The 17571-nt window shown below is 42.9% G+C and overlaps 1 protein-coding gene across 1 annotated transcript in view; it reads right to left on the bottom strand.

The window, feature by feature from the left end:
* The window catches only part of KIAA1324L (KIAA1324-like ortholog), a 46848-nt gene that overhangs the window by 9142 nt on the left and 20135 nt on the right, over positions 1 to 17571 (bottom strand). Inside the window, exons 5-15 of the mRNA XM_010084627.1 lie at positions 16232 to 16337; positions 15427 to 15579; positions 14273 to 14361; positions 10725 to 10905; positions 9863 to 9991; positions 8782 to 8872; positions 7991 to 8093; positions 6861 to 6998; positions 6312 to 6575; positions 5229 to 5402; positions 3480 to 3669 (exon numbers count right to left, since the gene is read on the bottom strand). Of these exons, the coding sequence (XP_010082929.1) occupies positions 3480 to 3669; positions 5229 to 5402; positions 6312 to 6575; positions 6861 to 6998; positions 7991 to 8093; positions 8782 to 8872; positions 9863 to 9991; positions 10725 to 10905; positions 14273 to 14361; positions 15427 to 15579; positions 16232 to 16337 (1618 nt within the window). The remainder of the gene's footprint in view (positions 1 to 3479; positions 3670 to 5228; positions 5403 to 6311; positions 6576 to 6860; positions 6999 to 7990; positions 8094 to 8781; positions 8873 to 9862; positions 9992 to 10724; positions 10906 to 14272; positions 14362 to 15426; positions 15580 to 16231; positions 16338 to 17571) is intronic.

Here is a 17571-nt window from a genome sequence, read left to right on the forward strand (position 1 = left end):
TGACATTACTATACATTATACACTTTCTTCTATTCTAAACAAACTTTGCAGATTTGTATGTTCCTCATACAGTCTGATTTCTTCATATAGACATAACAAAACAAAAATTAAAACAACACCAGTGTAAATAAGTTTTACTCATTTGTATGAATTTAAAGCAACCACAGAATATCACAGAATCATAAAATAATGTAAGTTGGGAAAGGACTTCTGGGGACATCTGATCCAATCAGCTTCCTAAAGCACATGCCTTGAATGTATAACCCTAACATCATAACCATGTAACTAACACCCTGAGCAAGCTGTAATACTGCAGGAGAAAATCCGAAAGATGCAATGACAAGATTCAGAATGATTGTGGAGTCGTAGGCAAGCCCTGATAGTACATTTTGGAACAAATGACAGGCTGGTGCGTGGAACAGCACAGGTTACACAGGTCTGCATGGATTTTGGAGAAGAGCTGAAAAAGAGGAAAATTTAAGTAATCAAAGTTCTTAGAGATCCTTTGAATCCCATGAATCAAAGAAGAGAGAAAATATTGGTGCTGCACTGCAACAATTCAGAAGGGGGAGCTGCACAAATGGGACAAGCAGCAACCTTCTAGTGAAGTGAAAAATTGGTAGAACAAGTGGTAGCAGCCAGCAACTGGTGGGAAGATGGGAAAGACTGAAGAAAAGAAGTTTTCTACTTGTTCTTGGAGCAGTTCAGACAGCCTAGCTGAATTCTTAGGACTCTGACTTGACTTTGGCTTGACATATGCTGACGTCACCAAGGATGATCATTTCCTCTGATCAAAGACATTGCATTGAACATGGGGTAACTTAAATTTGGATTGCAACACAACGGACAGAGATTAATTACTCACTAGACTGGAAGATGATAGCTCCTAGGGATCTTATTATATTCAACAGAGGCAATGAGAGAATATTCCCATCCAATATGCAGTACTGTAGAGATGGCGCCTGAAAGTGCAGTTTCTCAAAAATAAGAATACCAGAAGCAAAATCAAGTGTGAAGAAAAATATGTCATTCTTCAGAGGATATTAATTATATTGCTAAAAAGCCACAATGGCTCTCTCAAGAATGACAATAGCTTTGACTAAGAGTCCACCTTGGATCAGAAGAGCGATAAAAGAGCAATTCAAAGAAAAACATTGGCACAAGCTCAATAGAGGGGGAATAGAGAATCAAATAAAATCAAAAGTTATGAGTTACAGAAAAATGATAATGGATGCTAAAAACTTCAGGGAAAAGCCTGTGTTTGACAGCACTAGAAAAATTACAAGTTTGGAGCTTTTTTAGAAAGACTAGAAATAAAAGTACATCTTATGGATAGCAAAGGCAACCTTCAACCATTTAAAAATGTAACAATTGTGATAAAGAAAAGGCAGCAGAAGAGCTTGATGTCTTTTCTCTGTATTGGGAAAAAATCAGGACTATCTTCTTGCTTTCCAAGACAATGACTGAACACCCTGTTGCTTCAGTGGCAGGAGAGGATATTGGCATCTGCTTGGCATGCATGCTTATGAATTAGCAAACCCATACCTAAGAGTGACCTTTAATAGTGCTTTTAATGATAGTGAAATGTCAAAAGACTGATGGAGAGGGGATATGGTGAGCCAAATTACAATGTGTCTAAAATGATGAGGCAAAATAACCGGAATGGTAAGTGGAAGATGGGTTTCAGTTAATGGATATATACATAAGGAGTAACACTCAACATGAATTTATGGAGAACAGCTCTTGTTGAAAAAAAATCTAATTTCATTCTTTGAGTGATGATGAATTTGATTTCTAAATAAAATAATGTCAATTTATCAAGTATTTCAGTAATTACCATAGGAGATTCTAATTAAAAAGTTAGCGATGTAATATCAATTAAGCGCACACTCTGGGTTAAAAACTATTTAACTAACTAATTATAAAGTTATCTGTCCATGGGAAATTGTCATCTCATGTGGTATGTCTCCAGGCTTCTCTAGGCATTGATAGTGGAGTCCCAAAATGTAAGATTATCACAGGGATCTGCAAGTAACTATGTAATCACTGTTGGTACAATGTGTAGATGAGACAAAAATTAAGAGGAACGGGAATAAAATACAGAGCAACTTGGTTCACTTGGTAAGCTTGTCCCAGTCAAACTAAACATATTTTAGTGCAGACAAGTGCAGCTAGCAATGAAGGCCAGTCCTAAGGAAGAAAGATTTTTTCCGTGTAAACTGTAACTCTGAAAAAGATCTAGAGTGGACATCAGGTCCAATAAGCCATTGTGAAATCCCGTGAGTCTGGAGAAAGAAAGACTCAGAGATTCCATCCTTGCATGTAAATACAAATACAAAGGGATTTTTATTGCCACTATAGTGAATTAAATACTGGAATACTATTTCATTCTGATGTCCATGCTTTAAGAAAATATAATAACAAGTTACAGAGGCTGTAGAAAGAGCCTCAAAAATTATTTAGATGCTTGAGTGAAATACATGATAGCAAGAGACTTAGAAAAACTTGATCCACTTAGTTTATTGGAAGAGCAGATTGGGGAGGTTGTGATGATTCCACTACACAAAATATTTCTCCACGGAGGAAAATGTGGGTGTGAAATGGAGAAAGAATAACAAGAAGCAAGAGCTGAAAACTGAAGCCAGGCAAATTCAAACAGGAAACAGGTCTGCTTTAAAACAAAATACAAAGAGGGGATTGGGCCAGTGAAAAAATACCAATGACTGTGGCACAGCTTTTATTTCTGGTAGTCTTAAAAGTCCAGGTTGAATGTTCTTCCAAAAACATGCTTTTGTCAAACATGAGTTTCTGGGCTCAGTGCCAGAGAGACAGTACAAACACCCAGTGCCTGTAATGGATAGGTGAGCAGACTAAATGACTTCATTGTCTAATCTGGCCTCAGACTCTGGGAACTTCTGAGCTGGAGAAATGCAAGCCTTAATGATGTGCACAGCCCCATGCTGCCCCAAACCTCCTCTTTCCTTGCCTAATTATGTCCCAGCACCAGCTTCTTCTTCTGAAATTGCCCGAGTGGGGATTTGTCATGGGCAGAAATACTCGGACTAATGTGTCTGCTACAGTGATTGGTCTTGCCCAGCATGAGGTGAGTAGGAAACACGAAAGCAAATCAGTGCTTTTTAATTACATTCTCCAGACTTCTGTGCTGAAATTCTATTTGCCATGGGATGCACCAGACCAAACACAGGGAAGAGTGAGTAATATGGGCATGGAAAGCAAATGATGGGGGCAGTCCTTGCTCTTCTCCTCCAGCCATCAGCTGAACTGAAACAGCAGCAGAAAGCAATGGCATCTGTCCAGATCTGCTTCAAAGCTCAGGAACAAAGTGGGAATCTTGGCCTGGCCCTTCACTCTTCCCCCAGGGTAATGCAGCACTGCTGAGCTGAGAAGGATTTACTCTGCAGCCCTAAATATATGAGAATACATCCATGATAACAATAAGCAGAAGATGAACCATGTACCTAAGAACCTGTCAGCGAGGCTGTTGGACTGCAGAGCCAGGGCTGTTCGGAAACCCTTGCTGTCCGATGGGATGATGGTGGACTGACAGACAAAAGCTCCCACAAAGTTGGAAAAATCTTCTGATTCTGCAACCATGTCCTTCAGAGTAACATCTGTGATATTGTCAGTGCAAATGGCCATCTTCTTCCCCTGTGGACAATCAGGAAAAAATGAGGAAGCAGTTGGCTGTTGATAAATCATGAAAAAATTTGTGAAAGGAGAGATTGCAAATTTCCTGATTGCAAACTGGATGAGTTTCATTACTGCACCTTAGAAACAATTTGATGTTCCGATCATGAGAGGGACAAACTGCAACAACAAACCACGCTGTTGTGAAAGCTCTGATTAAAGCCTTGTACAGACCCAGAAACACAATGTCAGCTCTGGTATGTGTCTTATCAGAAACCTGTGCTACGAAGGACTCTTCCTTGTTTATCTTGACAGTGCAGTGCTTACTTGCAGAGCATAATAAAATGGCTTGCAAAGGAAAACCACACTTCCCTTGCCTTCAAATAATATACTGTGGAATACCTCTTTATTTGGGATATAATCCAGATAAAATATCTTCAAAGCACAAACACATGAAATCCCTAAACAGATACATAGCCTTCAAGGCTGCATTAATGTCACATGTCAAGACCAGTGCTAGAATATCAAAGCAATGACAGACAAATCACCAGACTCAGTTGTCCTGACAAAATGCCAAGCACTCACAAACTAATCATATGGTTGGTAGTACTGTAGTATCATCATAGTAGTTCAGGAAAATGAAGACCAGATCCACAGGGGAGTGCACATATATAACCACAGAATCACAGAAAGGTATGTGTTAGAAGGGACCTTAAAGATCATCTGGTTCCAACTCCCCTGCTGTATTCATATCGTGGATCTAGTTGTCAGCAGCTCTAATCCAGGTGGTACTTAAACACACAATTAAACCTAAAAGTATGCAAAACACTGTAAAGAAATATGACTACTCATTTTCTTCAACTCATGCAAACCCTTTGGTACCTGGGAAAGAGACTTCAGAACTTTACAGGGATGAATGTTAATGTAAACTACATGCACTGGCTTTCATGCGACAATACACATCACTGGTGCTGCTCCGAAATGTCAATTTAGGTATGTGACAACATACTCCGGTACAGTCCAAGCCCCATACAGAAAAATCTTGACGCTGGGACAGAGACTGTTTGCACTCATGGAATAACACATTTTTCCACCACTTTAAAAGGCTGCAATCAACATCAGCAATGGGCACCTCAGCCACTGGCAGAGAGCAGGGTGATCAGGGGCTCTGCTGAAAGCAACATCTCCAGCCAGGTCACAGGGGAAACATACGGAAGGAAGCTGGCAACTGAAAGACTCAGACTCATCACTTGAGTTCCTTCATGGCAGCACAAAAAGGTCAGGGTTGTGACCCAAGTGACTAAAGGCACAAGAACTAAGAAAAAGTAGGGATGTGACAGATTTTTCTTCTAAGCGTCACTGATGCCTAAAACACTGTCATCTCTGCTCCGGAAAAACACTTGGCTGCTCAAAAGTCCCCTTGCACTGCTGAGCAAGATCCAAAGGAAAGTGTTTGCATGGTGTTGGTGACAGCTCAGCTGTAGGGGAGACCTCATCCTGTCTCAGTGTGATCCCACAGAGCATCAACATGGGAAGCAAATTGGTTAATCCCCCCAACCCTCAACACCAGCTGAGCTCACCTCATTCCCACACAGGCTGATGTTAAAGAAGTGGAAGAACTTGGTCCCTCGGGAGGTGAAGCTGGGTCCGCTCATCAACGAGCCCACCTGGCTGAGGTTGCTAAAATCATAACTCTGGGTCTGGTTATCCTTGATGTACGACACCAGGCAGTCACTGAAGCAGGCAGAGTGGTCCTTCAGAGAAGGAGAAGCATCCATTAAAGAGCTGTTAGACCAGCAGCAAACTCTTCACCTGGCTGTTAAAGCAAGCAGGTGCAGACAGGACTGCCTTCCTAGTTAAGGATGGAGGGGAACTTTGTCCTACTGTAATTCACCTTCCCTTGGGAGAATTCCCATTCCTGTTTCAGTCCCTTGCAATCAAATATCAGGACTTCAATGTTCCCTAAGCCTGGCCTTTCTGCTCTCTGCTGCACTAGCCAAGAAAATGCAGTTTCCTGCTTTGTTTTGTTGTGGGTCCTTTTAGGATCCCCACATCCCAGCTTAAAGCCCTGTAGATAGACCAGAACATGGCCTCAGTTACACTTGCATGTTGCAAAGGAAACACAAGAAACAGCTCGAGAAACAGGGACAGGATATGAGCCCATCAGAAGACAGGCAGCATATGAACAAATTGGAGCAGTTCTTCAAGTCCCTGAGGAGCGACTTGACAAAAGATGCTGCACCTGATAAATGTTTATCTAGGCTCAAGGGCAATTTCATATAAGAGGTACTTGTTACAGGTTTCTAAAGCCACAGCAACATCATCCAGCTGAGGAAGTCCCTGAGTTTAAAACAGCAGGAGTATGGGACAGGTTTAGGTGGAAGTAACATACATACTTGCCCTGTTCTTACACTGTCCACAGTACAGCTTCTTGAAATAAACACTTTTGTGAGCCAGTGTGGTCAATTTTATCTTCTTATTGCATATTTACAAACAGAAATTATACTAGGGATGTATTTGGAAGAATGGGATCATTGATTAAAATTATACTTCAAAGCTTACAAGGCACACACCTGCAGGAAGCACTAAAACTGGCCCTTTGAGTGCTTGTACACCAACCTACCCTTTCTGCCCATTGCTCTGAGATGCTCAGGTTTCTGTACCTTGGTGCTTTTGCTGCCAGGCCCACATGGGATGCAGGCCTCCCTGCCGTAGACCTGGTGGATGGACAGGAAGGTGTTGGCTGGACACTCCTTGCACTGGCTGGTCTCCTTCTCAATGTAGTGTCCCGCTGGGCAGGGAACACAGGATGAGCCAGACTGCTCGGAGCCCAGCGCACAGGCCCGGCAAGAAGAGGCAACTCCATCCACTGCGTTGGTCACTGTGATGGAGTAGATCTTTGCCATGTCGTTGATGAACTGTCTGCTCTGGAACGAGAGCAAAGGAAACCACCCTGGTGTCATCACACCACTACATTTGGACACTAACCACAGCTCTGTGCACCAGTGCACTGATTCAGGGATTGACTTATGCATGCATCTGTCTTTTAACACAGATGGTTTATGCACAGCTGCCTCCCAAGGGACGCTATATGGTGACAGCCACTCACCCTTTACAAGAAGTCTGTGAGTTTCAGTGGAGGGCAAGAGCTCTGGTGGTGAGTGTCCAAGGAAAGCTGTGCTGTAAAGTCCTGTATATAAAGAAGTACTTACATCTTGGCCCTCATTTATTCTCTGAAAGGCCCAGGTGAATGTGAAGGAAGCGTTTTTGGAGATTACATGAGTGTAGGATTGTTTCTCTTTACTTCTCTCCCATGATTCCACCACATTGGTATTTTTTCGATTAACATCCTACAAAACAGACAGAAGGGTTTGTTTTTTTTAATTAAAAGTGTGGTCATACTACACTAAACACTAATGTTTTATAAAATAGAGATTAATATATATAAAGGACTTCACAATTGCATTTAACTTTTAAGAAAGGAGAGCAAGTATATTTATTCAGTTTTCCACCACTGGCAATATTTTATTTGAGTATGGGTGTCTATTCCAAAAGATGCTCTAGTTCACATAGCAGTTAAGTTCAAAGTCCTATAGCAGGCTATAAATGTTATGAGGACAGATTCAGCACAGTGGTTCTTTCAGATTTTAAATTCTATTTTTATATAAAACATGTGGGTACCAAAGGCAGATTCTTTTAAATTACCACCTAATTTCCTCTCACTTTTCTTTAAATTAAGAGTAGACTCCTATAAAGTACCACTAAAGAAAAAAGAGAAGGGACCAGCTTCCCTTTGCAATGGCAGGGGCAAGGGAGCCATCACAGACCCAGTTACCTTCCTCAGCTGATGGACTTTCAATAAGCAGATGAGGAAAGCAAAAAAACATGGCATTTTGCTTTCATAAATGTCTGTCTGCTGCCCTGCTGATTCTCCTGGTCACTGACAAGATCAAGACTAAATTTCCAAATTTTCTGTTTCCCATCCCTCTATCCCAGGTCTTGACTTGTGACTCAGACTTCTGGAGGTTAATTCAACTGCACCAAAGACTCTGAGAATTTTATCAGTCAGTTTAACAGGGGCAAATTTGGCTCTTTGGCATTCAATGATATCTTAAAATAAACAGATAACCAGGAATGGGTCACAACTCACGTGGTGGAGGAATTTTGCTAGGTCATTCATTAAATCCTTCCTGCAAGGGTACCGCAGATATTAAACTAATGTCATACTTAATATTAGTCATAATAAGCCAAGTGCAACTAATCACGTCTATGTAGAGGTATTAAAGTGACACGTGGAATATCAGGCTCCATCTTCAGTCATGGAGAGAGAGGTCTCTCTTACCGCCATAAAGTACAGCACACAATCTGCTGAACAGATGGTCTCAAAAACAAAAGTAATCCGTCCTAGTTCGGACCCAGTTGCTCCTGTCACCGATGTTGGAGGTCTGTTTAACAGAGAAGGAAAGAAACATTTACAAGGTGCTCTCCTGACAGGCAGCAGTCAATCTTTCAAATTGCTTTTTGTACAGCGGGGAAACCATCAAAGTCCTGTCACATAAAACCTGCCCTTGCAGAACTGCAGAGGCCAGGTTTGCACATCAGCTCTGCACTGGGTATTGGACGCAGCAGGATTATTTATTGTCTTACTTCTTCACGGTACAGTTCCCTCCCTATAACCAACACCCAAATTTGACTGTATTGGTAGGGAATCTTACCACTTAAATGCATACTTTATTAATAATTAATTAATTACAATTAATTAATGCTTAAGTGATTTACACTGATTTAATCGCATCCACCCTCCACTGGTGGGAGATGCGCTCAGGAGTTTCATGCAAACCTGAAGTATTCAGGACACTCCCCTGCAAAGTACTAAATGGTAAACTGGGACACACCAAGCTTTTCCATGCATATGTTTCTTGCTTCTCTTTTACTTTAATCGCTGTTACAGAATCGCTTACTGCAATGGGCTGAGTGGGGACACAGGAATAAAATCCAGGTTTCCCCTTGTCTCTCATTCATGACATCATTGCACTTCAGAAAGGAAAACTCTCTTCATTCCAGTGATAATGTGAAATAGGTGTAAGAGGCAGAGATAAAAGAGAAATAGATGAAAGAAATCCTGTTCCTTACTTAAATCCGGGGATGTGCAGGTTCAAGATAAGATAGTCATTGTCAGAGCCTCCTGCTCCACTCTGGATGTGATCACCAGCCACCTCCCAACCTTCACAGGACAAAAAAAGAACAAAAAAATTCAATAAATGGATGGTTTCTCAGTCATGTGGCAAAAAAAAAAAAACCAAAATCTGTTACCACACTTTTTTAAGCAATTCAGTACTTCAGTACATTTTAAAGATGTCTGTTATAAACTATAGAGGAGTATAATAATGCTTTTGAATGAAAAATTTTAGTAATTGTATGAATTGCTGATTTTATAGGCAAATGACACCTTGAAATCAGCAAAGTAATTGAAATTCCCTGACCTGTGCTGTGCAGCTCAAGGGGGATGATCCATCTGGTCTCTTCCAGCCTTAAAACAGATGAATCAATGAATCTATGTATGAAACTTTAAGCATATACTTCAGTGCCCCTCTGCTCAACCCATATAAGTCAAAGCCAGAGTTGTGTCAGCCTGACAGTACAGATAGGCTGAGGAAAATCTCTCAGAGAAGGCTGGAGGTGGGAGAAGGGGAGAAGTCCCAAACAGGACCATTTCCACTGGTGAGCTGTGACTGCTCTCTGCTGCAATCTCAGCACATGTGCAGAGAGAAAGCTCTGAGTGCTAAATGAACAAAGATCACAGACTTTAATTAAGTTTTCCAAAAAAATTATGTTTGACCTTGATGGGCATAGTTATCACAAAACATGAAAGGAGATAAACTAAAGAAAAGTCAAATAGTTGTGGTTTTTTTCAACGGGGATATTCATATGCATCAACATCTATGGTGGCATAAGTCCATAGCTGAGGGGACTTCACACAGGCTGGAGCTCCTGCCCTCTTCTGGTATACCAGAGATTTTTTATTTCTTCTTTGTGATATTGTCACATTGCTTCCTACAGGAAATTTCAAACCTGGTGCAATTAAAGACAAGGGAGGAAACTACGTTCTGACTCACACAGCAAAGAGTGTTCTCATTTTGATGGGTGCTCCACTACAATGGTGATTGGCACAGGAGAAAGTCAGGCACATAACAACACAGGGAGTTTGGCTCACCGTTCATCCCATCGCATTTTGAATTGCCGACATTAAAGCAAGACGTTTTCATGTTGCCTGGCAGGATGTTCCACCACTTGTACTCAAACCCAAGAGCTGGTTCAGTCCCAGCAGGGCAGGCTTTGCACTCTACAGGGTGAGAGGGCAAGAAGAGGAAATCACATGGCCAAAGCACATCTCAAACAGTGTTTTAAAGAACATAGGTATTACTTTTTTACTCTCGGGGGCAAGTAATGAGCAAATGAAATAATTTATTTCTTTATAATTTGACAGTCAAAGACTCATCAGGACCAGAAGAGTGGAAACAAGACCAGCACTTTATAAATTGTGGATCATAACCTTGTGGTAAGTGATCTGCAACTAAGCCCCCAAGCCACACTTCCTTTTTAATGGCTTCAGCTGGAGGTTTGACCATACTGGTAAACATGAGTTCCCACAAAATGCTGTAGGTGACCACCAGGCCAACACACCTCAGAATCAACAAGCCAGATTTTAGGCTAGACAATGTTGGCAGGGTACTCATTTGACAGTGCTTAAAATGAGATTTTCACACAGAAGAACTTGGCATGGACAGGAGAATGGGTGAGGAGGAATTACTGACTGTAAAAGTTCTGATTCCCTTCTCAGAATCCCTTAAAATAACTCTCAGGATGTTTATATCAGCCAAGAAATGGATCCAGAACACAGCAGGTCAATTTAGAGGAGCAATCCCCAATAACAAAGGACTTCAGAAAGAAAACAGATTCAGTAAGTATTTTATGCAAAATAAACTCTGGCTTATGATGATGTGTCATTAAACTAAATCACATGCAAGCAGACAATTGTTTTTGGGGACACAAGCTATTTTTTTACGTACTCTTACCCTGTGTCCCATCCGAAAATGTGCCTGGTGGGCAAGGAGTACAGGAAGATGAGGCGTTGTTGTAAAAGCCAGGATTGCAGGGTGGACAATCCTTCCTCTCTCCAGAAGGAGGTAGGGTCAATGCATCGGGGAGGTCTTCTCTGCAGATCTTGGGTTCTATCCATTTGTACATGATCTGAGTCTGGAAGAAGACACTGAGCTCACATGGTGTGTTAGGAAGCTTTAGGACTAGATGTGGCAGATAAGGTCCCCCTTTTAATGAAATCAGAGTATTCCCAAGGTTTCAGGCCACAACCAGACCTTGCACATCCGGGACAATAAAGGGAAGGGCAAAGGAAAACAGAAGTGACTGGGTTTACAGGCAATTCCAAGATTGCAGGCCTTACGATCAAATCAAAAATGTGAAGCTTAAAACAATTACTACTATTTATTCCCATTTATCTAGCAGATTTTCCCACGAAAATGTTTCTGAGGAATGCCAGACAAATAATTCTAAAAACTGCATAAGCAATCCCTGCATTTTAACCATAGCAACCCAAAATATAATTTCTGCATTATAAAATTCCTTTATCAGGAAGGCATCTGTTAGCAGAGAACATCACAAGTTCTGCATTTTCTCCACACTGGCCTGTTCTTTGAAAAGTTCTAATTTTCTCTCCAGCCATTTTCACCTACTGAGCAAATGTCAAAACCACACAGGAACTCTCCCAGCCCCTCTCCAGTCCCTCCACATCACGTAAGGAGCAGTCTGTGAACACTAACGTGAGTCATTCCTTGGTGTTACCATATCCAATGGTATCACCTCTCTGACATCACCTCTCTTTGATGAGACACAAGTTTTCTGACATCAGGAAAAGGCTTCGGTGAGATGCATCACCTGTGGTGCTGGGTTTCAAATGTCATCTGTCTTTGGGTCTATCTCTGAAAGGGTTTAATGTCTCAAGACAAAAAACTATTTGAGTTCCAGAGCTGAGAAGCCCAACTGGCAAGACTTTAACCTGGCCACAGCTCCTTCTCTGGGTACTTCCACCCCTTGGTCCCAGCAGTGCAGAGATCCTTGAGGCCAGAGGCACGGGTACAGAGGTTGACAGGGGAGATTTCACCTTATGGATTGGTTCAGGGCCCTGAGCACATTCCCCTGCCATCCTGGGCATTTTGCTGGTTGTGCCCTCTGATAACACACAGCTGTTCAAGCAGTAGTGACCATCTTTGAACCTGTTTGGAAAAAAAAAAGCTGGAAGAAGCCTCAGAGCAGGCTCAGGCCTCAGCTCTGGGGAGCTGCAATGAAGCTGAGGTTCTCACCCTTTGTCCCTGCCTGAGCTGTGCTGCCGCCATGGCTGTGCCAGGTCACGTACCCTGGTTGACCCACACCTTGACTGACACATGCACTTGACGTTCCAGCTTGACATTGGTCTGGCCACGTCACTATGGACTTGTCTGGCAAACTTGTCTGAACCCAACCACTGATGTTGTTCACTGGGTCTGCTTTGCTCACTTTTGTCAGGTACTGTGGGACTGCTCCTGCTGTCAGAGCCTCTTATGGATCAGCCTGCCCTTGCTTCTCCTGAAAACTCAGAAGATTTTCTGAAGTATTGCTCCAGAAATGCTTCAGCAGCACCAGGGTGCACAGCACTTAAAATAAAAAGGCTTAGGAGCTGGCAGAGTACCGGTGTGGCTGCCCGGAGCCCAGGCATGCTGTACACACTAAAGCAACCCTTCTGCATCTGAGCAGAGAGAAAAGGTCAGACAGTGTCCCCAGCCACTGTCTGTGAGGGTTTTTGAGTGAGGGTTTCTAAGACCGGGGCTGACGCAATCAGCCGGGGATTTTTAAAGCAGTAGATGATATGAGAAAAGTCAACAGGAGTCAAGTGCCTCAGTCTACTGAGGCCTCTTCTACACATGGAGTGGGGACAGCGAGAGGGAGACAACAATCCAAAGTTCAGTGAAAAACCTGGCTGATGTTAGTAAGCCGTGGATCAACAGGCCTTTAGGCTGGTGCTTTACAGCCACCATTCAGCTGAAGACGGGCTGCAGGGTCAGGCCCTGGCATTGCGCTGCACCACCTGGAGAGATGGCTGGGGAGTACGGCAAACCCGGACCGATTTCCAGAGGTGCAGAGCACTGAGCAGTGAAAGCTGTCCTGAAAACCCAGCCAGCATCGGTGTGACTAAGACATGTGTTGTTCCAATTGGAAGACGAAGGGTGTCTGCAGAAAGTTCCACTTTGTATTCTGAAGATGTCCATCAGGGAAGGGAAAAGCCATTGAGGAGGCAGGAAGAGGGTCAACGGTGGGAGCTTATTTGATGCCAGGGAGCCTTGAATTGCACAGAGCAGTGACAGGGTGATCAGCAGGAGGCTGCAATTAAAGCAGTACCTGGGAGTGTAGCAGAGAACACTGCTGCTAATTCCTCGAGTCATTACGGAAAGTTAACAGAGCAAGAATCAGTGAGTCAAGACCAGGTTGCAGAGCCTGCCAGCTCTGAGGCCAAATGCACTGACGCTTCATTATCAAAGCACACAAACTCTCAGCTGCGTTTTGGAACTGGCTGACTGGGAGACTCCAAAATACTCCATTCTGCCAGCAAATATTAGGCCAACAACCCACAGGTGCTATGAATTTTGACTGCTTGCCATTCCATCCAGATCTAAGAGATGGGAAAGGGAAGAAAAGAGACAAAACAGGCCTGACCATCTGTCCACACCTCTGTGGGCTCCATTTCCCAGTAAATACAAGTTTCTTCTCCATATCCCACGAAAATCCCTGTGTGACTGCTGGGACAAAGGGCAAGAGACCTCCAAAGTCAGGCTGCTCCATCAGCAGGTCCCCCTATGTCAGATCCAGTGGATCTAAGGTCTCTGGGTGAAACAATCTACTGGGGCCAGGTGTTCCAAGACATCCCACAAGGCAAGCACATTATTAGCAGCTAAGCTCTGCTGCTGCACACGAATACTCCCAGGCTACATATATATATATATATACACACCATTATTTCAACAGATCACAGGCTCTTCGTTGACGCTAAAACCAAGGGACACGACACACATCATACCTATGCAGCCAAATGCTCTTCCATCTGCAATAGGTGTGGTCATGCTCCTGTGCCATGGCAGCACCTGAATTGTGCCTGGGCATTGCTGTGACAGGGCAAGTTGTCATAAGCTAAAAGTATGCCAGGAAAGACTGTTAACATCTAAACAATAGGGTTTATTTTGGGACAAAACTTCAGCCTGTGCTCCAACCCTTTTTTTTTAAGAGCATGGAGGCAGCACCGGTGACCCAGTCAGACTAATCACAAGTGCAAAGAGCTTAGCATTTCACAACAACAGATCCCTTAAGCAGACCCATGACAGGCAGATTCTTACAGATGGACTAATGCTGGAGAGAAAGTAGCTAAAGGACAAGCCCAAAGCCTCTGAGAGACTCAGTTCTGGTAGCAAAATTGGGAAAGGCGTTGGGAAAGAGATTCCTAGAAACCCTACCTTGTTTTCAAATCAAGAAATCACAGTAAGCTCAATGATCTTAAAAAAATATCATGCCTTCTACTTACTTTTCCTTCCTTATCACACGGGGTATGGATCTGGAAAAAGTCTTTGTTTGTGCATGGAGGACGCTCTATACACGCACTGGATCCCTCATCTGAAAAGAAAGGGTGAGGAATGGGATGTTGAACTATTAAATGGTCCCTGGAAACGACCGTAACAAGCTTAAAATCTGGACACTAAAGTGAGTTAGCAGAAAAACACAAAATAAGAATGAAAAATAAAACTCTTAATGGAGTCTACACGAACCTTCCCCCGAACTGAAGGGGGGGAACATGGAAAATACCAGCTATGCTTGCACTGTCACACTGAAATTCACTGATTCAGTATAACCAGGGAGTCACCCAAACCCTCATTCTACCCCTTCACCTTCAAGCAGCAAATTGTGTAGTTTGCCAAGCACGGGAATATGTTCTCACTTGATAAGGATCAAAAATCCATTAGAAAATTCCTTACAACACTGGCCCAATTTTTCCTCTCATCAGATATTTTTGCACAATTTCCATTCCCATCATGAGCACATGCACAGGTCCCCAAGCATTTGCTATAATCTATGGTCAGTAACTGATTCTTCAAAATCTTTCCTATAAAACAACTACAAAGAAGAAAGCTGAAGACATTTTGACCACGAAGAATGGATTGTGCCCATGTTATTTGATGATCACCAGCTAACCACAGCTGGGAATGGAGACCAGCTGAAGACCAGCGTTTGCAACCAGATCACCACATCTTCCAACCACACAGGAGGAAGGGACAGGCCAGCAGATAATTTGGAAAGGAGAGAATTTCTGTTCCTAGAAACATGACAAGTCTGAAGGCAGTGATGAAGCCAATTGATGTCACTGCCAACCGATAACACAAATTACCACGAGAGGGCACAGCATGACTGTTATTATCCTTCCGAAGAGCTGTTCCCTTCGAGGTCACAAAGATCTCCATCCCTTCATAGGTGGCCTTAGCCAAGATCGAGTATGGCCAGTTATCTCTATATGCGCCCTCTGCAGCTTTTGGGAAGCCCCATCTTCGTTTCCCCTTGGCAGATCAGCTGAAGACTAAACTTCATTGTTGGATAAAATCATTTTCACATCTGCACACAGAAATAGTTTATGACCTTACGTACTCAGACTCTCTTAGTTTTGCTTATCCCATTTGACTTCTGTACCTGCATAATACATTTCTTCTTTACACTTGGTGCACTCTTTAGCTCCTTTCTCAGAATAAGTATTTCTTGGACACACCTGGCACCCAGATGAACCTGGTTTGTCACTGAAGGTACCAGGCTTGCACGCGAAGCATTCAGACGTATATGCAACTCCTGTAAGGTAAATTACAGGTAAAGCACTGAAATATACAGAGGTATGTTCCGTAACTACTGCTCACCTGCTCATGGGGGAAAGCAAGCCAGCTGGGTAACACAGCTTAAAAATCACAGATTTTCACCATTCACTTTAAACGCTTTGGCTTTCTGACTCATGATTTAGGTCCTTAATTTTTGCTCCCCACTGTAAGTCTGACCCATGTAAAAACCTTGTATGACACTCCAAGTTTTAGTACACTTAGAACAGGACCAAAAGAGCAATCCCAGATTAATTAAATTACTTAAGTAGTAATTTAACTGTCAGTGCTATGATATATACATCCATTTATGACTGTTGAGAGGCTTACCAATAAGCATGGTCTTTTGATACTGCATTAAAGAAAATCTGTTTGTTCCTTCTTCTCTCTTTTTATTTGCTAAGCCAGTATTCTCCAGTAGACGGCATCATTTACCAGCTAAATTAATTTTTCACCCTTTCCCTGACAGTGGGAACTTTTGCTGTTCTGTTTCCACAATTTAGAGGAGAAGACAGGGGACAAGTGGCTTAAGAAAAGCCACTTCAGTGCTGTCGGCACACCAGTAGAAATGGCACTTGGCAAACACTGTGACGAAAGAGTGAGATAAGACCTAAAAGGCAAATATCACTTACCTTCAATTGTGATGTTTTTCACCAGAACTGGTTTTACTACTTTGGACCCCATGAGAATCCCTGTTGTTCTCCAGTATAATATATTGCTCCCTGATTTCAGAGTTACCTGCAATAATATGCATGACCATTAGCAGACATCCCCTCACCAAAAAATGTTTTATTTCTTACTTCCATTACTCAGATTTCTTGCATCCTAGCAGCAATCCTGGCTTTTCCTAAGCTGCTTAGTGAGTCAAGAAGTAATGAGAAGACAGCCAGGCAGATGCTGTAGAGACATCTCTGAGGAGTGCCTAAGCGTGCTTTATAAAAAGGCTTCTCAACACCCCAGTTCTATGGAAAAATACCAAGAGCTGTTTCTGACCTTGTTGTAGGCAGAACTGGGAAAAAGCTGTTCCTGCCTTTATCCAGCTACACTCAGGAGCTTTTATCTCTACCTCTATGTTCAGATACAGTCAATCAGTTTGTTTTTAAAGCCTTGAGACACACTTTTATAGAGAAACCCAATACAACCCAGAGGTCAAAAATCAAGGCTCAGAAGTGAATTTTGTTTATAGCCTTTAAAAATCAAGCTCTGCCTGCATCTAATACCACAGCATCATGATCAGTAAGCCAGGCACAAACCATGAACGCCCCCAGCAGCAGTCCCATCCCTCCCGCTCATTTCTGACCCTGAACAGCAGATAAGATGCAGAAAACAACCCAGTTTCCAACTGCTCTGACCTACTTGTCTTCACAGCAAATGGCTGCACGACTCCTGTCCTGGCATGGGAAGGGTGGTGGCACCATGGCTGGGGTTAGGAGGAGGAAGAGGAAGGCAGGACCACTTCTTTCAGCAGCACTGTTGATGCCTGCTGCCTTCAACTCACCTGTGTAACCACAGTGTCACTCTACTTACTAAAGCAGCAGGTTTACCAATACCCTGCCTGTCTGCAAAGCTGTACCATTTACTAGCCCAGTACAACATGCCTACTACCAACACAGTGATACTGGCCTGAAGGTATGAAGAGGGATAAACTCTACCAGCATAAGGGTCCAGGATAACGAGATTTACAGCAGTGCTGTACAGGCCTGGATGGATCACAGTTTTTGTTAACCCAGGATAGAGTACAAACACTCAGCAAAGTGGAGATACAGCATAGTGTATCTCCCACTCCCCAAACACCTGCTATCCAGGGGGGTAGGTATCAAGCAGACTGGGATGATATTGAATTAAACATCATGCTGTTTAGGGTAGAGATACCCAACATCAGCTCCAGTGCAGCAGGACTAGTATGCTGAAAGCAGAGGCTGCAGCAGGTGGAAAACCAGGGTCAAAGAAGCTGCCATGACAGGATTTGCAA

Source organism: Pterocles gutturalis, unplaced genomic scaffold (genome assembly GCF_000699245.1).
Source record: "Pterocles gutturalis isolate BGI_N339 unplaced genomic scaffold, ASM69924v1 scaffold3720, whole genome shotgun sequence".
Lineage (NCBI taxonomy): Eukaryota > Metazoa > Chordata > Aves > Pterocliformes > Pteroclidae > Pterocles > Pterocles gutturalis.